Raw genomic sequence first — 23898 nt, 5'->3', positions numbered from 1 at the left:
GACGGAGAGTTAGAAGCTGGCTCTCTCTGAGAAGGCCAATGTACACTTGCAAGACAGAGGCCCGCGCTTTTCTTTGTTTTCGCTGAAGCAGGATGCTCCCAGAAGAGCTCGTGCATGCAACGCAGAAGCAGAGAGAGCAGGAGTCCACAGAGTTTCAGCAGTTTCGATGTCAGACTTTCCACAGATGCATCTTGAGAGTTTTATTTCTCTCTTCGCAAGTCGAAACACTGAACAGTCTTCATGCGACTCAGCCCTTCCTTCCATGTCGGCTTCGTTTCTCAGGACGACTGTTCTCTGAGTGCCTTCAGTGTGTGGCGTCTTGGCATGAGGAGAAACGCGTAGAGAGAAGGAAGACTCGAACAAAAAACGCAGGGATCCGGAACGTTGTGTCTTTCTGCCTTTGTGAAGCGCCTTGGCATCGGGGAAAAGGCTTTTTTCTAATCTGGAAATTTTACAAGGAATGTTTCCCTGTAAGAACGGGGACGAACTCTCTGAAGAGTTACCGGCGGGTGGATGTTTGGTCTCGGAGAATGAAGGGAAATAAACAGAGAAGTGAAAAAACGAAAAAAACCAATTTGCATGTTTGTGTTTTTTTTTATTTCCTCCACCATTCTAATCATCTTCCACCCTCCCTAAGCGGGGAAGCCACAAAATCACACCATCAGAACTGTTCCAACTCCACACGACAGATGTATAAAGACGGTCCGCAGTTATAACTGTACTGGTGGTGGACAGCAACCATGTAGAACCTGATGGTCTTTGTCTCTTAACTGGAGTCATATTCAGTATCGTAAGCTCTATGTCTCTGTTTATTCACGTATATACATAATATACATAGTCTTTGTGCGTTTCCTTTCGCCCCATATCCCTTGAGACATTATTAATCTAAGACTTTAGGAGAGTCAGTGCAGAAGCGAGGAACGCGAGGGAAACGGAAAAGAGACTCGCAGTGCCTGCATGCACCGAAGGTAAAGCCTGACTGAAGGCATAGGGATTGACAAAGGGAGAAGGGCCTGCAGCGAATCCAGCAGCGGGCATGGAGGCTCGGACAGCTGCCTCGGAGGCACTCTGATTCACTTGCATTTGCATCTGGTCAGCCACTTGCGTTTTCTCCACCACACAAACGAGTTCGTCCGTCCAGCCTTTTACGCGAGAACGTTTCGCGGGGGTGATGCGCCAACGGTACAGCGCCTGCAGTTCAGGAGGAAACGAAAGGAATGATGGACCTGAAAACGCGGAGACAGAGGCACCACGACGAAAACGATAGGGCAAGGAGACATGGTGGGAACCTTGAGACAAACACGAGACACCGACAAAAAGCACAGAAAAAAGGAAACTCGGAGCGACGGGAAAATGACGATAGGAAAGCAAGAGAAAGGCGAGAACACTGACACAGACAGGAGGCAAAATCTGAGAAGGTCGCAGACACACCAGGCAATAAAAGTCAGACAGGCAGAAAGGAAAACAGTAGAGAAGCAATATATATATATATATATATATGTAGGGACAAGAAGTAGCGATTTACACGAGTGACAGATCCGAGACAGGTCCCGAAAGAGACAAGAGAGAAGAGGAAGAAAAGGACAAAGATGGACATCTGGAGAGAAAGAGACCAACGACGAGGTTCGAACAGCTTTTGTGGTCCCTTCCTCTTTGTCTAAGTTGTGACTTCTTCAGAGACTTACACTGAGCAGCTCCGTACAGACCGGAAAACTGTTTCGCTCGGCAGTATCTGAAGAAGAAATGAATTATCAAAAAGCGGAAGAAAAAACACCGCATGGAAGGGACAGGACGAAGGACGCCTCCGAAGACCTGAGATGCTTCGCTGTTCTGTTCAAAGACGAGCTCATTTTCTCACCTGTCTCCACTCTCTCCTCCTTCTTCCTCACTTTCTCCTTATTTCCAGATATCTACAAATATGTATATATATATATATATACGTATAAATATATATGTATCAATACGGGTATATACATATATTTGCGTGCGCACACAAGAAAAAAGGTGACGAAGACATGGAGTCAGAGCAGGCTAGACGGTTGCCGACTGACAAAAAGACCTAGATACGCGAAAGCAATCATCCTCAGCTTGACAGCAAGAAAAGACCACAGGGACCGTAGATCCCCCTTCTCGATCTACATCGCTTCACATATATGCATATATATACTTTTCCATTTGCGCGTATATACATGTATTACAAGTATAGATTCTTATAAATATGTATATTTATGCTTCTCCATATATATATATGTATGCATTCATATATATATATATATATACATATATAAATTTACCTGCATGGTGAGTGGGCAGCACCTGGAATACAACTTCCAGCGTAGGAAGAGTAGAACATGCAATTCGGCATGATGCTGATATCTTCTTCAGAGTCAGGCATGAGGTCGACGCCAGAGCCTAGCTGTCCACTGAAGGCAGGAGCGCCTTGCAGCTGAACGAGCGCCGGCGGTGTGCGAGGACCCGATGGAGACACTTGTGGGGTGTGAGGGGGCAGTGGAGAGAAGGAAGCCGCAGGAGAGAGGTGAGAAGAGACCGAGGAAGGCGGCCCAGCGGAGTGAGTCGAAAGAGACAAAGTCGAACGCGAGACCGGGAGAGAGCGAGAAAAAGACAACTGCCTCATCTGTGTGACACCACTGGTCTTGATTTCTTGGAAGGCCTGGTGCTTCTCCCTGCTCGTCGAAGGCCCCTGGGGAAACTGACCTTTCGTCTCTACACCGGAACGCACACCTGAGAGTCTTCGAAGAGACGACGCGACAGAAGACGAGGAAGACGAAGGAAGAGACAAAAAAGAAGAGGAGGAAGGAGGAGACAAAGGAGAAGAAGAAAGTTTTCTGTGTTGCGGCAGCAGGTCAGCGGGGACCGCATCACTGTGAAACCGGAGGGTTTCACCGGCTGCAGAACGGGCATCAACAGATACCACGAAAAGAAAACATGAAATAGAAAAACAAATCAAAAAAGGAATCGCGGGGGCAGGAGAAGCCATCGTCGAGAACTCGCCTTTCGTCCTTCCTGAGATACACATGTTTCCACCTCTTCTTGATGAAGAGAGGCAGAGAAAAAGAGGTCTTCTGCCTCGTGAACAGTCTCCACGACGTCAGAGACCCGCATGTAAAAACATGAGTCTCTTCGTGTCTCTCCTTTAATGGGAATGCATGCGAACGGGGGACGAAACGCGTCTTGCTCACGTCTCGATAGTTGCCATTTCGAGCTGGAAAAAACATATGCAGCAAAAAAACGGAAGACCGACTTCACCCGTCGTCTGTCTGTCACAGAGAGAACCGGAAAATCTGGCGAATCGAATCATAACAATATATGTATGTATTTAAATCTATCAATAAATGAATATACATATATATATATATATATATATATATGAACATACATGGGGGCTAGGAGTAAGGATATGTACACGTAGGAGCTAGAAATAGATGTACATGCACAGGAGCTACGAATAAAGATTCTTCCATGTGTATGGAAAGGATATCGCTTAACTTGTGAGTGCTTTTAACAGTTCGGAGAAAACATTCCGTAGGATACACGCCCGTTTTTGACATTTAACTCGGGGAGAGTCGATCTGGATTCTCCACGGTGCCTGGCTTCAGTGATGCTTCGAAGTCTGACGTCCAGCCGCAGTTTTCACAGGTAAAACGAGTCGCTGGCGACGTTGAGGAGAAGTTAGTTTCATCCAGAAAGAAGAAAAAAGAAGGAAGGGCCAAAACTGAAGAGCGAAAGCGTCCTTCTGATATAAAATGTCAAATTAAGAAGAGACGGAGCGAGACACGAGGGAATCCGGGCCTGGAGGACGCTTGCGTTTGCCGCGTCAACGGAAAACCCAATTTTTTTCAGAGGAACTTTCCGTGTGAAGACTTGAAAAGAATTCACCCGCTCTGGTGAGAAGAAGCAAAGGAAAACCAGACAGGGAGCTCTTTACCTCGCCAAGTTCTCCGCCGTGTCTTGCATGTAGATTGTCAGCTAGCACCTGCGACACAGTGAGCGCGGGGCTAGAGCAGCGAAAATCGAGAGAAATTTCGGTAATTGTGCACCTGGTGAGAGACGCCTCTCGGAGCCCCAACACTTCCACTTTCGACGACTGAAAAGCGACGGGAAAATGAGTTTTCCACCGGTCAGAGAGCGTTTTTCGGGAAACAAAGCCAGGACCGAAGACTTTCACTGTGCAGCTAGTCCACAGGACCCTGATTCTGATCCCCACCTGACACTTCACTAGAGGGCAGTCGCCTCTGCATTTTTTTCGTCCACTACGAGGACCATTCACAGACACAAACACAAGTTGTTGCCACACAAACGAACCTTTTTCACACCGCCTCCCCGCTGGTACGATCTATCGTGTTCTCGAGAGTCTGCGAGGGCGGGACCGGTGGCTAGTTGCGCAAGTCTGGTATGTTCATCCGAGAAACGCGCGCGATAAGGGGCGTCGCCTCTATGGACGACACGATTTGTCACGAATTCGTTGGTCGACAAATCTACAAACAAGCAAGGCGCTCTCTTCCGGCTGCCGAGGACGCCCAGTTTTCTGCACTGGTCTTGCGCAGACGTCGGACTCGAGTCGCCGGCGCGCAAGCGCTGACCTGAATCCAAGTCGCCTGTGGACGTACTTTGCAGCATACTTTGCTGTCTTTCGTGAGCACGACATATGCGAAAAGCGTGGGCGAGGATTTCCCTGCTTGCCTCCATTCTGCCGACAAGGAAAGCCGTCTCGACGACGCCTGGCGCAGCTCTAGCAGCGCCTCCCAGCCAGTCCACGCGACTTGGCCGGACGACGTCCAATTTTCTGCGTTTTAGGCGGGAACGTAGCTGCCCACGAAGGGAATCGGAAGGCACAGCGACTGTGTGGCGCTGCTCATTCCCCAGAGGACTCATTCCACGAGACAAACGATCGTTTGCTACCGTCCGAAGTCTTCCCAAACTGCGCTCCACACTTTTCGCGCGGGTTCAACAATAATCGCCTCGGGTGTCTGTACACTGCGCCCGTGGCTCGCAGGGAGCTTTGTCACTCCGTTTCTTTTGAACACCGAAAACTTTGCTTTTTCTCCGGTTTGCACCTTGCTTGTTGGCGGCAAAAGACTCCTCGTCATTCAGTGGGAGCTGATCACGCTTCTGTGCTTTCTGCCACCGCCGTTTTTTCGCGTCGATCCTCGTTTTGTCGATGCACGGGACTGCTCACCGCAAGCTGCAGAGTCTGACGAAACGTGGATTTCTTTGTTGACGTTGCGGCTGCGTGTTCCGCGTAAGCCAACGAGAATTCAGCGTTTCGTCATTGCAAATCTGAAAGCAAGTCTTGTTCCCGTTTCTTGCACGCGTCGACCCGGTTTGCCGCTGCATGGAGACTGGCAAATGCCGAAGAAGCTAGTCTTGCGCAAACCGCAGCGCCATCTAAGTGCCGGCTCGGGTTTTTCTGTGCGTTTTTCGTCTCTTTTTCTCTAAAATCCACTTGCTTTGAGGAAACACACTTCTCTGGCAGTCGGCTTGGAGGAGGTGCCGGGCAGATCGAGGGGGAACGCGTCCACATATTCGAGAAAGAAAACTCATCGCGCTGTGGCACAGAGTCCAGTGACGTTGTCTCTTCGAGTATCCGACCGATCAGAAATCGTCGTCAGCCAAAAAAACACCCGCGCGCTTTTTTTGTACGCATTCCTCAGGTCTAGCGCGGGAGAAAAGAAGGTTTTCTCTCGCTTTTCGTTTCGACGCTTTTCGTCTGTGTGTGGTGCTGTTGAATGCGCTTCCTCGATGTTGAAATTTCAATGCGGAAGGGAGGGGAGCGCCACTCAAAGATATGCGCGTTCCGGCTTTCTGACGCCTCTCGCGTTTTCTCTTTTTTGCCACGATAGCCCTTTTTTTTCCTCTCACGTCTTTCCCAGCTCCGAAGGCTTCGCTTGAATTTTTCCTCTCTCGCGAGACAAAAGGTGCCTGTGCAGGATGGACTCGTTACAAGTTCCGCTGCGACAAGGCTGAAGCTGCTGGCTTTCCCACTCGCGCTCGAAATGCTGCTTTGCGTCCAGTGCAGCTTGCGCATTCATGAACAAAGAACCGTTTGCTTCGTTGGCTCTTCTGTTCTTCATCACGGAGACAGATATGGTAGCAGTGTGTCAGAGACGCGGGAGTGAGCTTCTCCCAGATACTCGTCTTCCGCCGAGTTCTTCGTCTCTCTGCTTCTGCCAAGCGAACCTCTCGAGTCGTGACTAACCTCTGTCCAATCTGTACACGTTTCTCCTACATTTTGGACTCCCGCGTCTTGTTTTCACCTCTCTTCTTCACTCCCAGCGAGGATTCTCCGAAGGTCCTTCTGGTGTCGGCGAGCTCCAGTCCCTAGCGGGGCGGCCTCCGCTTTTCTCCTTGTTGGCCAGTAGATGGGGAAGAAGCCTCGGATGGCGCAAGATCCAGAAAATCCTTCTGTACCAAAAGTGGAACAGCATTGAGAAAGAGGAGGAGGGTAAAGGGGAGGAGAGGGACACCGGGGGGAGGGGAGGCGGTGTCCAGACGACAGGAAGGACGTTTTTATCGCTGTCTTCTCTTTTTCTCTTTCGTTTCTTTTCCTTGGGGATGACTCCGACAGCCTCTTCGGGGGCAGGTTTTTCTCCCGTCTCCCTTTTCTTTTCTTTTTCTTTTTTCTTCTTGGTCCTTTTTCCTGGAAGCAAAAATATCGCGAGACTCGCATTGGCGTCCTCGACGCGCTGACCTCCTTCCTTGTCCTCCGCCCCCTTGACAGTAGCCTCGTCGGCGTCTGCTGCGCCTGCAATCGATTTCCCTCCAAGCTGCTGCTCCCTTCTGTAGCGTCGTGCAACTTCTTTGCGCAGTCACTTGCCTCTCTGTCTCCATTGTTTCTTCGTCTTCGCTTCCCCACTGTTTCTTCTTCGTGCCTCTTCTTCACAGTCTCCTCTGTCGTCCCCTCCACTTTGTGTCGTCGTCTTGACCTGTGCTCCACTGTTCCTTCTTCCTGCGTCTTCGCTCCTCGTTGCTTGGCCGTTCTGCGTTTTCTCTCGAAACTCGGTCTCCTTCGTTGCTGGCGCTATGGGTTCCGCGCAGAGTGCTTCTGCCTTTGAGCTCTTGGAGACTGACGAAGCGGAACTCCTCAGGTCTTCTTCTCCCCCTCTGCTGCGCGGCAAGCAGGCGGCTGCGTGTCGATCCCAGCTCGGCGCGGCTGCATGCAACGACTTGCCAGCTGGCAGGTTCGAGAAGCGACCTGAAAATGTGAAGCTTCTGCCGCTGGCTGCGTCCACGCAGCCTGCGAAAAACGCGCGAGCGATGGGGGCGCAGGCCTCGAGACTGAGAGGCGACGGACAACAGGAGCTCCGAGTGTCTGGAGTGAAGAGCAAACGCGTTCCACGATCTTTCGCAGGAGACCTGAGGAAGGCTGCCAAAAGCAGGCGGCCTGCCAGTGTCGCAGAGCTCCTGCATCAACACCCGGAAGTCACTGTAAGTGCAGGGAAGCAGAGGCCGTCGGACGTTTCCGCGGAGTTTCAACGCAGGGTCAAAACCTGCTTCGAGAGGTCAGGGAAACGAAGTGGAGAGTCCGAGGCAGTGCCGCAAGTTGGCTGGAGAACGGGCATCTGAGAGAGGGGAAACGTCTTTGCACGGGAGTCTGTCAATGCTCTTGGACCCTTGTGTCCAGTGTACATACACCGAAGAAAAGGGAGGTGAACCGACGCAAGCGCTCCAACGTTTGTGTTGAAGAACACAAACTTCACACTGCAGTGCACTGGTGGAAATCCTCGACGTCGCGTCCATGTCTTTTCTCTTCTCTCTCTTTCTGCTCCTTGCTCTCTGCCCACACATAGATACTTATCCACTTACAGAGACACGGTTAAACATCTGTCGTCTACAACTGCGCCGCGCATGCGTCCCTCTGGTTCTTTGTCCGCGGTGGCCGACCATCTGTGGGAAACGAGAATCCATGCGCAAAGCGCGTTTGTTCCTTTGGCTCCGCCGTTTCTCAGAGAAGCGGCTTGTTGTTTTCAGGAGACTCGGAGTGTCTGGCGGTGATGAGTGAGGTGATTTCCAACCGCAGTCCAGCGCTTCTTTCTGCGTTTTTCCGGAACGGTGCATGCACGCCCGAACAGATTTGGCCGAGCGACGGACCCGCCGGCCAGGGGCTGTCTCTCTCGGACTTGTTTTCTCCCGACATTTTAAACGATGCCTCCAAAGGCACTGCGCCTTCTAGCAATCTCCCCACTGCATGCGCGTCTGCTTCTCCAGCTCCCTCTTCGAACGCGTTTTCTGGGTCGTCGAGTGCAGCCTCGCCTTGCGTCGACGCACCCGCCTCGAACCAGTACACCTACGTGTATCTGCCGGCTCCTCCGAACGAGAAAGGCACCGGGACGGCGTCTGTTTGCCTCGGGGAAGCTACAAGAAGTTCTCAAGATCCAAGTTCAAGTTCCTTCTCCTCGCCGTGCATGGTCTTTGGTGGCACGCGGTTATCCTGGAGTGAAAGGAAGTCAGGGGCGCGTCGAGACAGCCAGGAAGGAAAGCGCATTCTTCGCTCGCTCTTTCATCAGCGAGGCCTCCGGTTCGGCGATGTTGTTCTTCTTGATGGAGACTCAAAGTGTATCTCCACCATGCTCGAATTCGTCCGGCGGCCGAGTACGTCTGAAGAAAATGCGAAAGGAAGCTGGAGTCATCAACCGTTGTCGCTCAGTGTAAACGCGGACCCGTTCAGGGGGGTCGAACGCACGAAGGAAGGGATGGCACTGGAGAACGTCCTAAGTTTCCTTTTGTCTGAATGGTAGTCTCCAGCACTGCAAAACGTTTACTCCTAAGAGGCAGTTGCATGTGAAACATTGAGAAGACCGAAATCTCGAGAAGGCAGACAGGATCGAGACTTTTGAAAGAACAGAGAAGTCATGTCTGGCACAAGTGAAAGCAGACAGTACGCTGAATTGAGGATAACGGGAAGGTACAGAGGCGAACCGCAAAGATGAAGTAATGTCGAGAGGGAGAGGAGGCAAGGACCAAGGAATGAGGGACAGCGAGTGCTTCTGCAAGACACGCTTTGTGTTTTATAGAAAAAGAGTCCTTCGTTGGCACACGGAAGGATCTTCGACGCACAATCTGTCCTCTTCTTTCTCATCGTAGTTCACAATTGCAATGTTTTCGCGTGTGGGCGTCGCCCTCAGGCCTCTTCCTCGTAGTGGCTGCAGCGGCGGCGAGTGCAGACGTCGTCGAGGCTCTTCTCCGGAAAGGCGCAAATCCCAACCGAGTCGTGGTACGGTTTTCTTTTCTTCTAAACTGTAGAGAGATCAGGGCATGCAAAGGCGTTCGCCCATTCGTTGCCAGGGTTTGAGGACTGTTCACTCGTTTTCTGAAAAGAGTTCTCAAGAGACAAAACGTTTCTTCCACTTTTGCAGACACGGTTAACGCACATCTGTGCTCGCAAGAGAGAAGTCTTCATTCGCTTTGTCTCGTTTTTTCTCTCGGGCGTCTGTCGAGACGCTCTGCGGGAATGGGCGAGATGTCGCCAGACTTCCAAAGGAGACCTCCACTTTGGCTGCCAACTTGCTTGCCCTGTTTTCCTCGTCGTATGCACGGGGAAAGAAGACATGCATCTGCGAGACAGCTGGTTCGCCGTAATCCGTCTTTAATGTGCGACGCGCCCTGCTTCTCGCGGTGGGATGGGGATTCCTCGACTTTTCTTCAGTCCTGAGCTGGGGAGTCGCTGGATAAAGGCACGGGGAGTGGACGCGACTCTACATTTCGCACCCTACTTGATGGTCACGAAAAACATACGAGAAGGCGGCTCCAGCAAGCGAACAGTTTGAGGATGTCAACCAGCAGTCAAAGCCGTGAAAAGTCGTTCTCTTGCGTTGGTGTTTCCTGGTCACTTACAGCTTCTTTCTTCTGTGAAGAAAGAGGCCTGCCCTTTTCTCGTGCCTCTCTCTCGCATCGTACTGTCCACTGTGTGTTAGTGTACCTCCCCGCTCCGTCTCGCTGTACACCTCCTCCTGGCTCTCTTGAGAAACATGGTCGAGTCCGCTGTGAGAGTGGAGTCTGTCGCATACGGTAACGGCTCCTGGTGGTTGAGGAAACCATTCTTCTCAAGGTCCGCGTCCTTTTTGCCTCGTCCCCGGTCTCCTTTATTTGTGCGGGTGTCGATCCTGTGGGCGCCCAAGTCTCCTGTCTTGTCTCCTGGATTCCTTCTCATGTCAGCATGGCTTCAGCCCACTAAACGTCGCGGCTTCTTCGTCGCAGTCTCCACACAGAAAAGTGGACCTGCTGCTGCGCTACGGAGCTGCGCCTGACTATCCCCTTCTCCCAGTCGCCTCGCATGCAGTCCGACAGGCTGTGACGTCTTCTCCAGCGGCGTCTGCACGGTCTGTACCGACGGTCGCCGACTCCGAGGACTTGCCGGCTCTGATGCATGCAGTCATCACTGGAGATCTGGGCCTCGTAAGGAGGGGACAAGGGGAAGAGAGAGAGACCAAGCAGATCGAAAACTCAAAGGACAGCATTCGCAAGAAAGGGTGGTGCGTCTCCCGCTCTACCAGATTCGGTGTGGGGTGATGTCCATCTCGTTGCTCCACCGAAGGCGAGCACGCATACATACACATATATATTTATATATATATATATATATAGCTTCGCGTTGCCGGTCGTACGTCTCTTCGAAGAGAAGTTGTGTTGTTTTTTCTTGCCTTCCTACGCAGAGCCTGTTTGTTCCCTTGGCTTTGACTGTGTGTTCGACTCGATGAATGCTTCTGTTGTGTTCCCTTCTCTCTTTCCAGGCAGAACTTCTTCTGCAACAAGGCGCGGATCCGAACATTTTCGTGGAGTCCCTGGGGCTCCCAACTCCTCTCTTCCAGGCTGTCTTTTGGGGAGATTTGAAGATGGTCGAGCTGCTCTGCGCCTACGGAGCGGACCTGCAGATTGTGAAGCAAGTGAGCATGCGGGTGGCAACACTCTGTCCGTCTCTTTCGACCGTAGCCTCACCCAGCTTTTCAGACAGCGAGAAACGTCCTCACTTCTTTCTGCTCCTGTGAAATTCAAACTGACTGAGTCACGTCTTCGTGGAGTCTCCAAGTGCCTGGGCTTCTGCCTTCGAAACAAACCAGCTGGGGACGTTTGCTCATCTGAAAAAAAGGACTCGGATCTCCTAAAAAAGCCGCATGACGCGCGGAGATGGAAAAGCGCGCGCAGCATGTTTTCGGATGTCAACGGCAGCTGCCACTGCTGAGTCCACACATTTTTTTCTGGAAAAACGTTCACTCGAGAGCCGTTGTAAAACGCCTTTCTCCATCCTCACCGGATCGAAAACAATTACCGTCACGCGCTTGTGCTTCTGTATTTTTTTCTGTAATTTGTTGATGCGTCGAGGCTTCAATCGTACATAAATCTCAATGCGTGTATATTTTTTGTGTATGTCACTGTTTCTCGACGGGAGACTGTCGGCATACGCAAGTACCTGTAGGCTTTATACTTGTATATGGTTAGATTTCAGCTGCTTCTTGGAAGCGTTCTTCAGGCGTCCATTACGCATTGCAACATCCAGCTAATTCAGACCGTTTTCCGTTTAAAAATCGCCTTTTTCAACGTCATCGCGTCTGCTGTTGAGTTCGCCTGTCTCTGCAGAACGGCGAAACGGTGTTCGAGACGTCCAACCGGGCTCTGAAATTCTCTCTCCTTCGAAAGCCTAGACACATTGCTCAACTGCCTCTTCCGCGAGTCTCACCTGCAAGATGTCGTCAGATTCATCGCGCTCTCGGTACAGGTTCACTTTGATATGGTTCTGTGTTTCTCTTTTTCTCTCCTTCTTTATTTTAGTTTCTGTTCTCCTCGTTTGTTCCGCCTTCCACAAAGTTCCCCGCTTTTTACTGCTCCGATGTGCGTCCTTGTTGGCTTCGCCTCTTCGCGCGTTCGTTTACCACTGCTCGCGTAGTCCTCCCCCTTCTCGCTTGCAGTCTCTCTTCTTTTCTCTCTCCTTCGTTGTCTCTGTTCTCCACTTCCTCGTAGACTTCCTCTCCTTTCGTCTCCCCTTCTTTGTCCCTCTTCTTGTCTCTCTCTTCTCTTTTCTCTCTGCTTCTCCCCCCTTTTTCCTGTCTTTCGTTTTTGCTGTGTTTCGTTTGTTTCTTCCTGTTTCTCCGTGTCTCTCTCTTCGTCTTTATTTCCTTATCTTTCCTCCCCTGCGTTCCCCGACTTAGACGCAACAGCTTCAGTTTTTTTCGCATGTATCCATACTCGACTGGCACTCGACTCGAATTCGTTTGAGAAGTGAGGTTTTTCCTCTGAACTCTTTTCTGAAATCTCCCAGTCGGCCGTCCGCCGCAGACTCAGCGGCTCAAACCCAATCTCAGTCTGCGAAGAATATGTCCGAGAAAGTCTCGATTTTCTTTTCTCCTCCTCCTCTGTTGTCTCTTCAGACGACTGTCGCCTGGCGGCGGCTGGAGGCCGAAGTGTCTCCACGGTCGAGGCCGAGGTTCCTGGGGGCCAACAGCCTCGCGGGGGGTTTCGCGTAGCCTGGGAGAGTCGTGTGGTTTCCGCGAAGAGAGACAGAAGTCCCTCTCCAGAAAAGCAACAAAGAGGCGAATCGAAGCCAAGTTCAGCGACTGTCGACGAAACGCCGACGGAGGCGACGACTTCCTCAGATCGACCTGTAGACCCATGCACTGAACTCAGAGACACGGTGGCGGCGCTACGCAGGGAGAGTGACGAGGCGGATATCCAGGTTCTCTCCAAACGTTCCCAGTCGTCTTCTTCACTTCCCTGTCGACATCCGGTCTCGCCAGCCTCGACGGCGGCGTCGCCGCCGCGAGCTTGTGTCTCGAATCAAGAGAGTCTCTCTGCTTCCTGCGAAAGGCCGCGAAGGCCAGTTGACGACGCGACCCATGGAGGGCGGAGGGACGGCGACTCGGAAAAGAACAGCGACGCGGCGTCGAGGAAGCCGACGACTCTGTGGCAGTCGACTGGCAACGCGAAGCAGTCGCAAACGCAAGAGCCGCATGGAGCGAGGGAAGCAAAGGCGACGCTTGCAGCGAACGAAACGCTTCAGACGAAAGAGAGAACTCTGTGGAGAGCAGAAAGTCTCCAGTCGGTGCCGCCGCTTCCCTCTCATCGAAGGTCGCAAAAAAAGGGAACGAAGAAAACGGAGGAACAGGCCGAGGCCAGAGACGCAAGTCGCACAGACACTCCGCCCCGGGGGTTTGGAAAGGGACTCTCTCTCTCATACAGTCTCAGGGATGACGGATCGTTTTTCGTCGAGGAAATCTAGAGAAGAGCGAACAGCGAAAGGACAGAATGATGCTTCAACGCGGACGAACGGATTCGGAAATCAGAGTGAAAGAGAAGAAACGAATTTCAGAGCGAAAGAACTCACGGAACGCTGCTGGTTTCAGTGAACTGTACTTGGAAGCCGACGCTGCTTCCACACAGAACGCTTCGGGTGGGCGAGTGAATCGCGTCGCGCAAACTCGACCAGAGCAAGGTGAAAACTCGCGCGCCTGCACAGCGAGAGAAGATCGAGGCGACGAGAGCGAAACGATAAAGGGTGAGAGACGCAAACGAGGAAACCACGTGAGAACGGGGAAACAAGGCGCGAGACAAACGCCGCCGCATCTCGCGGTTCCGAGGCAGTGAGAGAGACTGTTGACTCTCTGAGAAGAGAACGAGAAGAACCAACGCGCCTTCTGCGGAGCGTTGACCAGCGTCTACTCATCATCTGAGGACGAGTTGCACAGTGGACATGTGATTTGGCAGTCCGCGTTTCTGCGAGTACGTTTGTGTCAGTGCAGGTGAACAGCGTTGTGTGTGAAACGGTGCGATCTCGAGAATGGCGTTTCGCCCCTCATATGCTTTGTTGTCGACACTGGAGACCTCGGGGAGTTGACAATGGATTTTCAAATTTGTTTCTCCCGTCTGCTGGCGTCGAGCAGTCGCAGCGGAAAAGCAAAAGTTTTGCGGTTGTTTCACTGGAAACAGAGAGAGGCAAAAAAAAAGAAGAAAGGAAAAGTCCAGACTGGAGGGTCCCCCCCTCCCCCGGAGACGCTCGGGGTCCTACAGCTGCTTGCGTTCAGCGAAGCGCTGCCTCTGTTTTTTGAACGAGAGAGACCTGCTGACTCTTTTATGTGAAACTGGTTGCTCTAGTCACCTCAGATCTGCGAGATGTCTGCCTTCCAGTGGAGAGTCGTTTTTGCGTTTCCAGAGTGAGACACTTGAGGATTCCGAGGGAATAGGTCAGGAAAGCCTGGACTGGGAGATCGAGAGAAAGTCCCTTTCCAGTGCTGTTTTGAAACGTCTGCATTCACTGTCCACTCCTTCTGGAAATCAGTTGACGCAGTCTTGCAGAGCCATGTGCATGTATACGCCTGCGTAGTCGCAAATACAGAACTGCGTATTCGTGTATGGAGATGAAGTCTCAGATTCAAAGGCGTTCTCGATGGAAAGGACGAGTGTCTCCGTCTCGTGTACCTTTCCCCACCACGGGGGGAGGGGCGTTTGTGGGTCGTCTCTGTGTTTCTCTTCGAGCCAAGGAGAACCGTTGCGCGGATTCCGGACTTTCGCCTTCCTCGTGCCTGCGCAGTTCCGCTTCGTTCCGTCCTACGAATTGCCAGGCGATAAAACCGTTTCTCCCTGTCTGTCCTCGTCTCTGCCTTGTATATGTCTGCGTCCTTCTCTTCTGTCTCCACGGAGGCCAGACGAGAGGGCGCCCAGCGGGGAACACGGTCGCGCGAAGAGGCGAAAATCAGAAAAAAGGCAACGCGTTTCGGATAAGATTTGCGTGAACCGCGCTCCGGAATCGCCCTCTGCAGAGTCGAAGAAACGCGCGTCCTCGCTTTCTTAAGATTCGTACAACGCACTGCAAAGTTGCGTGCGTCGTTCACCTGCAAGGAAGCGACTTCCACTTGAAGCGCGTCCGTTCCACTGACAGAGCAAAGCAAGAAAGCCTGTGAAATCATCCCTTGTTCCAATGACAGCCACTGACACAAACAGAATCAGTCCCCATACGCAGTCCCGTAGGCGGAATCTGGAAACACAATCGGTACAACAGAGAGAACCATACTTGAATACATCCTCCTGTGTACTGACTGGTTTCACACGCCCATCGGATTTAGATATACATATACTAATCGGCATCACGGTTCATATGCATATATATATATATATATATATATATGTATATATATATATATGTGTGTGAAGCGTTCACGGACGATACAAGTGCTTGCATATGCACGTATATGAACTACATTAAAGGTTTATATATATATATATATACTACATCTATGTATGTAGATGTAGTAGAATAGAGGGGTGAGTTATGAGCGACTGAAAATAGAGAAATAGTCTGTCGACAGAGCTCTCTGATCGCTTTTGACATGTTTTCAAAAACGCCGCTTCGATGCATCATTACAGACATCATTAGTGCTTCAGTTTGACAAGGGGAGCACATGTCGCATCCGTTTCCTTGTGAATCGCGACAGATGAACTTCTTTACTGCTGCCTGTCCCTCTGTCTCCCTCTCCCTCCACGTCTCTTTGCCTTCCAGTCCTCCCTTGCTCTCTCTCTGGTCTCCCTCTCTCTCTCTTTACGAGTTCCCCTTTCCTGTCTCCTCACGCCAGCTTTTTTCTCGGCGAGTGCCTAGGTCGGTCTCATCCCCCAAGGGGTCTCTGTCTTTGCATTTTCCTCGGTCTCTCCACTTTCGTCGTTCGTTCGCTGCAATCTGGCTCGAGCCTTGTCGAGTTTTTCTTCCCAGTGCGGCGGCCATCCCCAGCCGTGGTCACCTGCAAAGAGAAATGCACTCTGCCCTCTCGTCTCCTGTCTCTGCCTCTGAGAGCCTGCGCCTCCTCCAGGGATCCCGACTCCCGCCCGGCCGTCGGGTGGATGTACACCCCGGCGGCTACCTGCGACGGCCTCAGCTCCCGGCTCCCCTGTGCCGCTTCGCCTGGCGAGCCAGCGAGGCGGTCCATCTTCGAGCTGCTGCGTCTCTGCCGGCGTCTTGTGCTTGAGTCGAAGAAGAAGATCCAGACTCGTCTCGACAGATTCGGATCTGGAAGCTGCTTCACTCTTTCTTCCTCCCGCCTGCGACAGTGTTCCCCCAGTGTTCGCATCTGTCTCCTGGGTTGCCGTCGTGACAGGATCCTGTTTCTCTTCTTCTCGGTCTGGCGAGTTTCTCCTCTCCGTTGAGGCTTCTGTGTTTTCACCGCTTCTGTCGCGGCTCTCGCCTTCCCTCTGCTTCGCCTCCAGCTGCGCTTCTGCGTCTGCATGCAGTTCAAGGCTCTCAGGTTCCTCGGTCACCGTGTCCTCCAAAACCGGCTCTTCCCGCATGCTCTCAAGCACCGCGCGACGCGGGCCGAGGACGGAACTCAAGAAAGCAGAAACCGACAATCCTCTCTCTCCTGAAACTGCTCTTATTGCTCTCCCTTCCCGTTCACTGTTCTCTTTTTCTCTCTCTTCTTCTTTCTCTTCGAGTCTCTCTCTTGCTTCTTCTGTATCGTGTTCTCCTTCTCTCTCTCGTTCTATCTGCCCTGATGCGCCTTTCTCTCTACCTCCCGCTTCTTCATTCACTCCGTCTCTCTCTCCTTCTCGTCGTCTCAGTCCTGTCTCTCCCCCGGGATCGTTTCCTGCTGTTTGACAACCAGGATCGTTCTTGTCGCCCTCCGGATCGGCCGATCTCTTCGGCTGCATTCCCTCCCTGTCCCCCGTCGCCCGTTTTACTCCACTCTGCATCTTCTCTTGTCTCCAATGTTCCTCCGTTCTTCGTCTCTCTACCGCCTCCGCGACAGCACGCGCCTCGCGTTCAGACACAGGCTCAAGACCCGCGAAAAAGCGATCTAGACTTCTCCCCGAATGTTCTTCCCCCGTTTCGTCTTGGCATACCGACTCGTGATTCGCTTCGCCTTCAGCAACAGCGTCTCCTCGATCCTCATCTTGGACACAAACCTTCCTCTTTGTTCCACCACCAATGAGGAATTCTTCCCTCCTTGCCACTGAGGTTTCTTCTCCCCTGCCTTCCTTGAGACCCTCTGACATGGCAGAGACTCCTCCAAGGTGATGAACGTCGCGCAGGGACATGCTTCTGCCTCCTCCCGAGCCAGCAATAAAGGATGGCTGCAGAGGAGAAGAAGAGGAAGCTGAAGAGGAAGCTGAAGAGGAAGCTGAAGAGGAAGCTGAAGAGGAAGCTGAAGAGGAAGCTGAAGAGGAAGCTGAAGAGGAAGCAGAAGAGGAAGCAGAAGAGGAAGCAGAAGAGGATTTCGAGGGAGAAGGGAAGGAATGATGAGTTGCTTCATAAGTGTGTGGTGTCGTCTCGTGGATCGAAGGCGTTGGATATATGTTGTCTTTTCCTTGCGTTCGTCTCTCTCGGGTCACTCCACGCATGAGCCAGGTTTCTGCTTCTTCGAGAACGAGGGTAGCGATTCCGTGACTGCCTTCGTCTTCGCCTCCTTCGCCCTCCTCGTGCTCTGTTTCTTCTCTCCATTTGGGCAAAAACGCCTCTTCACTTCCCTTCCCTTCTTCTCGCTTTTCTTCTCCGCCTTCTCTCTCTCGCTGCCTCGCGTCTCGGCGCTCGCGCGTCCTCCTCTCCATCTCGGTCAGCCGAATGAGGCTTCGTCTTTCTGCCTCGACCTCTTGGTGTCTCCCCAAGTGCATCAAGGCCATCAGTCTGTACGCATGCACACTCTTCCTTATTTCCAGCGGGGCGTCTCGCCGCTCGCCCTCTGCTCCTCTTTCCGGCTGTCCTCCTTCGTCGCGTTCTCCTCCGAAACCCACAGCTCGTCTCGCCGGTTTTCTCTCTTCGTTCGCTTCGCCTGCGGGGCCATCTGCTCTCAAGCTTGCAGAACCGCATGCGCCGGAGTCTCGCCGAGAGAAGAACTCCGAAGACACCGCCAGCACTCTGTCCCAGGCTCCCGCTGCCGCCATGGTGCCCAGAGTCAGGGCGTACGCCTCGTAGGGGAACTCGGGCAACAGCGGCGTCCTCCCAACCGCCACTGAGTTGTGCAGAGACCCAAGGAAGCGCTCCATGTCTCGGGAGAGGAGGGGATCGGAGTCGCCAGTGGCGGTTGCTGAAGTTGGCCGTTGCCGTTCGGCGGTCTCGCCCACACAGTCCGCACCGTTCGTCTTCCGTTTGGCTTCAGAGAGACGCCTCCGCAGCGCCCTCACCCGTTGCTGAAACTGCTCGCGTCGCTCGGCCTCGCGCCGCTCGCGCGCCGCCCCCAGTGCATGCAGCAGTTTCGCCTGCGTGTGACGCTGCTGAAGGAGACGAAGAATGCCAAGCGCAGGCTTCCACGCTCCAACATCTCGACAGGCGCGAAGCACTGCCAGGTACGGTTCCACGCCCAAATCAACGAAATGCCCTTCCAGACACCGCTCCCAGTCTCCGCTCTCACTCGCGGCTGCTCTTGCGTCGCCGTCCTTCTGTTCGCTGCTGCGTTCTCCTTCGTTCTCGCTCCTCATTTTGCTCTGTGTCTCTCGCGCCGCTCCTGACCTTTCGGCAGCCTCTCGGGCGTCTCGCAGGAGGTCGGAGAGAAGCTCGCAGTGTCTCTGTCTCGCGTCGCCTGTCTCCTTGTGGAGAAGCAAAAGAAGCCGCAGCGCGTAGGTCCAGAGTCCGCAGGCGGCGAAGCCTTGGATCGCGGAGGCGACGCACGGAGCAGCCGAGGGGAGGCGGAAGGGAGACGCGTTCTGCGTCTCGGCAACTGTCGCCTGGAGCTCCTCAAAGTCCCGCCAAATCTGAGCAAGCGCAAAGGCCTGTCGCTGTTGACTGCATGCGCGCAGAAGCAACTCAAACGTCCGCAGCGTCGGAGCCGCCTTGCTCGGCTGGAGAGAAAAAAAGGAGACACAAACGCATCGAAGCGACTCGCTTCAAGAACCGGGCGCATGCCGACGCTAGGTAAAAGGGCAGCGCATCAGTTATTGAGCTGTCAGAGAGAGTCAAAGGAACGCAACGAGACCATCGCGGAGGCGAGCACAGGACGCGTGACTTGGAATTCGTCATGAAACGAAAGGCAAGAAAAGAGAAACATATTTCCAACTGCAAAGAGAAAGAAAACTTAATCTGTAAAGCGAAGCAAGCAAACGTCTCTTGCACCGTGGACGAAGGATTTGCGTACGTCGCTCTCCTTGTCGAGACACGGTCGGGCGGCTTTCGGGCGGCTTGTCACTGCCTTCTGTGTTGTTGCTTCTTCAATCCGTTTGGATCTTTGAACAATCGATTCTTCTTCTCGCCTCCGCCTCTCTTGTGCTTCTCTACCCTATAGACGCGAACTGCAGCAAAGGCCTTTGCTTTTTACTTGCAACAAGGAGCTCTCCGGGCATTGGCTCATCCTTATAGCCTACCGCGAGTTCTTGGTCAAGAGCCTCGCCTGCACGGAGACGTTGCTTTTCTGGAAACTCCACGTCTTCTTTGTAAATCAGAAGAGCTTGCTTAAGGCGGCCGGTGCAGAGACAGGCTTCAAGTGCAGCGTTGACAGCGCTGATGGGGGGCTGGTAGTCTTCTAGGAGGAGTTCTTGTTCCTCAACAACTTGTCTCTCGATGTCGCCCAGCAGCTTCTTCCTTTCCTGCTCTGGAGCATTCTTTAACTCACGTTCCACCAGCTCTGCCCGCCGCGCGACTTCTCTCTCAAGCAGCTGTTGCTTCTCCACGAACCGTCTCTGCAGCGATTTCAGTTCTTCGTAGTATGCTAGAGCTTCTTCGTATCTGGAAACAAAGTCTCCACACTCAACGAGGCGTCTTTCAACGGCGAGGTTCAGTCTAGCGGCAGAATCGAGGTCTCCAAAATCTAAGGCGACAGTTCAACTCCTTCACAACGGTGCGTACGTCCTGCAGGCGTTTCGTTCTTCTTTGTCTCTTCGGAGTTGGGCCAACTATCGCTTCCTTCTCTTCGCTCTCTCTCTGTGGACGGATTTCGCTACGCTTCAACAGCCGTTCTGCGTCTACATGAGACTCGCGTCGGATGCCGCCACCGCAACTTCCAGCTCTCTCGTCCCTCTCTTTCCTCGCTTTCTCTGTTGCTGTCTCTTTCTTCTTCCGACGAATGTTCCTCTCCAGCTGCGTCTTTGCTTCTCTCCGTCTTCCCCCAACCGACCTACCTGCCCTCCTGGGTCAGCGCGACGACCAGCTGTACATACACCCCAGTCGGCGGGTGAGCGACGGCCGCAGTCGCGTCGGCTGTGTCGGGAGGCAGAACGGAGGTGAAGTTGAGAAGGAACTTGTCGGCATTTCTGCGCAAAAGAACTTTCAGTCTCTCCATCAGCTGGACAGCGGCTGTGGCGTTCCCCGCGCGGCAACACGTAGAGATGCCTAGAGAGAGAAGCGATGGAGTGACGGAAACCGTCGGCGACGCCTGAGAGTCCGACCGAGGAGAAGGAGACAGAGAAGACGACGGCGAACGCGAAAGGAAAGCCATCGACGACTCAGGGTCGGCCGAGTCGACTTGGGCCAAGATCTGGAAGAGGACAGTGGACAAGAGGATCCTCAGAATATTCTTGAAGAAAACACAAGGCCTGTTCTCCTTTAGCGACGAACGCCAGAGACGCTTCCTTTTTCCTTGATTAAACGAAGGCTCCTCCTTTTGACTTTCGCTGCAAGTCAGTGTTCGCCCCTCTCAACATTTGTCTCATTTAAGAGTTTTCCACCTGCGCAACGTGCAATGCCTCTGAAACAGAAATTGCTTCACAACGTTTTCTGCCGCCCCCTCCACGCCGTACATACACCCGGCGCGAGGCTCCCCCTCGCCTTAACTCGGTTTCTCCCCTCTGACTGTTTGCCTTATTCGTCGAGTCTCTTGACCTCTCCTTGAGAAGCGCGCAGCTCTCTACATTCTCGCTTAGCCTCTCCCCCGGAGGTGTACAGACAGCACGAACGAGGCGCCGCCGGCGGCTGAGACAGCCGAGGAGGCGTCTTTTTTCCAGAGAAAAACGTTCGTCTGTCTTGCGTCGCTTCTGTGCTAACCTGCAAGAGCGCTGTGTCATCTGCGAACGCTTCTAGAAGAGTGAAGAGCGAGTGCAGGGTCACAACATCTATTGGAATTTCTTTTTCTCTCATGGCTGCGTAAATGCGAAGGGCGCCTGGACGGTCTCTCTGCCGTTCACATGCATGGAGCGCTGCATTGTACGCAGCCGTCAGAGCTTTGATGCCTGAAAAAACAAAAAACAAGGAATGTCAAGAAGATGCAAAATGTGAGAGAAACGCATTCTGTCAACACGAAAGGGAGACAAGGCTGCACAACGAAGAGAAGAAAACGAAACAAAGACAGAAACATCCAAAACCCCCAAAGAAAACCAACAGACAACTGAATGTACATCTGTGCGCGTACTTTGCTGCATGCACCTTGTATCTACATACATGGACACACTCTCACGCATATACATACATACATACATACATACATACATACATACATACATACATACATACATACATACATACATATATATATATATATATATATATATATACATGTATACATACATACATATATAAATATATATAGATATAGATGGATAGATAGATACAGATGCAGCGAGTCTTTAGAGAGATATGGATATGATCCATATATATATATATATATATATATATAGGAAGAGAGAGAGAGAGGGCGACAGAGAGAAAAAGACTTTCGAAGCAACTGAAAATGCATGCATGGACTGTGAACGCATGAGGGCGAAATCCACGTGCGAAGTCATGCCAAGGTTAAGGCCATGAGCGACGACCGACGGCGGTCCTTTCCAAATCATATCCCTTGTCGTTTCGGACTTTCAATGGTCGACATGCAGTCGAAAGCGCATATTTTTCAGAAGTGGAGCAAAGCGCCTCTTGCCGTGAGCTGAAGCTCACCTGTGGGATCTGCCTTTTCGAGCAACTCAAAGGCCTGGCGGTAGTCGATCCGGAGAGGAGACAGTCTCTTCTCCGTCTCGCGGTCATCGCCGGCGTCTGGAGGCCAACTGCCGCGGACGCTGAGCAGCGGAGCTTGCAGAGTCGGAGCTTGAGTCCGCGTTTCCGATCTCCGCAGCAGCACAGAGGGAGAGAGACTGGAAAACGAGGAGCCGCGAGGAGGCGAAAGAGAGACGGACGCTGTCTGAGGTGAAGAGTGACACGCGACCAAAGCTCGTAGCAAAGACGAAGATGAAGAACAAGACGAGGAAGCCGAGACGGAGGGAGAAGACGAAGAGGGAGAAGAAAGAAAGTTGGAGAGAGAGACGCGCCGTCCAGAAGCCGAGGAAGCAGGATTGAGGAAGAGAGGTGACGGCGACAGCAAGGAGGCGAACGGAGAGAACGAGGAAGAACAAAGCGCGAGAGAAGACGAATGTGAAGAAGAGAGGAACGAAGAGAGAGGAGAGCGAAAGGAAGACACCCGGAGAGAGTGAATGTGAGAAGCCTGATGTCGGTTGAAAGCCGAGGCTAACCACGACGCATGGTAGCCGTTTAGAGGTTTTCTCTTTCCTGTGGCTCTGCCTGGCGTTTTGCCAGAGTTCTCCCTCCTCCTTTTTTCCTGCCCCTCTGCCGCCCTGTCAGGCTCCTCAGGCTCCTCAAATCGACCTTCCAGTTCGTTTCCATGATTGCCTTCCTCGTCGTTAGTCCGAAAGCGAAAGTGCCTCTTTCCTTCACATCTCTCATTATTCGCTTTCGGGACCGTCGCAAGCGGAACGCCGGATGTATGTACACCGCACACTCGCGCGCTTCCGGAAGAAGGATCGGCAGGATCTCGACGAAGGAGTTCGCCGTCTGCGGTCTCTACAGATGGTCTGGGTGTTTTGGCTGGTTCGCATTTCTCGCTTCCTTTGGCTTTCTCGAAAGAGGCAAAGGCGAAATGCGGAGTGCATCGGAGACCGGCGGGTCTCCGATGCAGAGAAGAGGACGAGGCGGACGAAGCGAAAGGACACAACGGAGCAGACCGGAGGGGCGCCGCCAGAGGAAGGGCAGAGACAGCCGAACTGCAGGCGAGAAGAAAGAGAGAACAAGAGAGGAAAGAGAAGAGAGAAGGACGGCGCATTCTTTCCAGCTCAAGGAAGAAGCGAGAGACAGCTCAGACAAGGGAGAAAAAAGAAAAAGAGGCAAGAGAAACGGAAGGGGAGAGGTGGAGGCGCACCATAGAGACAGACTGTCAGACAAGAGGTCCAAGAGAGGAAGGAATCAAGCCGCAGCTGCACGCGAGGAAAAGAGAGAGAACAACGAGAGAAGGACAGCGAGGAGAAGACGAGGAAGAACCTGCAGCTCAGTGACAGACGGACTTGAGTTCTGCTGTGAGTCTGGAGTTCGGCGGGAGGAAGCTGAGAGGAGACGAAAGCGAGAGTAAAAGGACAAGGAAGGCAAAGCGTACAAGCGGAACAGACAGGCGGAGAAGACGATTCTTTTTTCGGAAGCACAGTCGCGGGGCTCTTGTTGAAGTTCTCAAGTGTGCGTTCTTCCCTCTCTCTCCGCTTCCATGTCGCCGCGCATCCAGCGGAAGAGAAAGCCAGACGTAGTTCACAAAAAGAAGACGACAAAGGGAGGCAAAGGCGACGCGTAGGGGAAAGGAGAGGTCTGCGGAGTCAGGAGAGGACGAAATACTTCCTGTCCTGTGGAAGAAGAAGAAGACTCGAGACCGAACGCCTGCAAGGACGAGAGAGAACTTGGAAACGAAGCATGAGGGGGAAAGAAGAGAAGAGAAGAAAGATGGGCGGCGCAGAGGAGGGGAAGCGGAACATCAGGGACAGACAAGGAGACACAGAAAACTGGAGAAAAAGAGAAACGATAAGACGCAGGGGGTCGGCTGAGAAGGGAGAAGAGCAAACTCCAACGGTCGACTAGGGGAAACAGAGAGAAAGAGAAGAAGGAGACGGCAAGAGAGAGGAAAAAAGTGAGCACAGGACGCGAAAAGCGCGGAGACACCAGGCACTCGTTTTGTCTCGAGGCTGAAGAGAAAAACGGGAGCGCAGCGGGAGGGCGAGAGGTCCCAAGCGAAGAGGAGA

The 23898-nt window shown here is 52.7% G+C and overlaps 4 protein-coding genes across 4 annotated transcripts; 1 reads left to right on the top strand and 3 right to left on the bottom strand.

Annotated features, from left to right (window-relative positions):
• Positions 1-94: 94 nt before the first annotated feature.
• On the bottom strand, positions 95-4008 carry TGME49_244080 (hypothetical protein). The gene is made up of 4 exons (XM_018780698.1): positions 3947-4008; positions 2295-3223; positions 1686-1732; positions 95-1226 (listed from the first exon to the last, which is right to left on the bottom strand). Exons 2-4 carry the CDS (start codon positions 3035-3037, stop codon positions 886-888), a joined length of 1131 nt encoding a protein of 376 aa, XP_018637533.1. The 5' UTR covers positions 3038-3223; positions 3947-4008; the 3' UTR covers positions 95-885.
• On the bottom strand, positions 3403-5467 carry TGME49_244070 (hypothetical protein). The gene has a single exon (XM_018780697.1). It carries the CDS (start codon positions 4891-4893, stop codon positions 4285-4287), a length of 609 nt encoding a protein of 202 aa, XP_018637532.1. The 5' UTR covers positions 4894-5467; the 3' UTR covers positions 3403-4284.
• On the top strand, positions 3403-14382 carry TGME49_244060 (ankyrin repeat-containing protein). Its single transcript, XM_018780696.1, has 7 exons — positions 3403-7446; positions 7968-8610; positions 9144-9232; positions 10174-10413; positions 10749-10901; positions 11593-11725; positions 12381-14382. The coding sequence occupies exons 1-7, from the start codon at positions 7042-7044 to the stop codon at positions 13226-13228; spliced, it is 2511 nt and encodes an 836-aa protein (XP_018637534.1). The 5' UTR covers positions 3403-7041; the 3' UTR covers positions 13229-14382.
• Positions 14383-15359: 977 nt separating this feature from the next.
• TGME49_244050 (hypothetical protein) lies at positions 15360-23662 on the bottom strand. The gene is made up of 5 exons (XM_002366853.2): positions 21785-23662; positions 20900-21084; positions 20038-20393; positions 19285-19645; positions 15360-18765 (listed from the first exon to the last, which is right to left on the bottom strand). The coding sequence occupies exons 1-5, from the start codon at positions 22938-22940 to the stop codon at positions 15595-15597; spliced, it is 5229 nt and encodes a 1742-aa protein (XP_002366894.1). The 5' UTR covers positions 22941-23662; the 3' UTR covers positions 15360-15594.
• Positions 23663-23898: the final 236 nt, after the last annotated feature.

This window comes from Toxoplasma gondii, chromosome VI (genome assembly GCF_000006565.2).
Source record: "Toxoplasma gondii ME49 chromosome VI, whole genome shotgun sequence".
NCBI classification, from domain to species: Eukaryota; Apicomplexa; class Conoidasida; order Eucoccidiorida; family Sarcocystidae; genus Toxoplasma; species Toxoplasma gondii.
The sequence above is the reverse complement of the archived record's forward strand: the minus strand, read 5'-3'. Positions and strand labels throughout refer to the sequence as shown.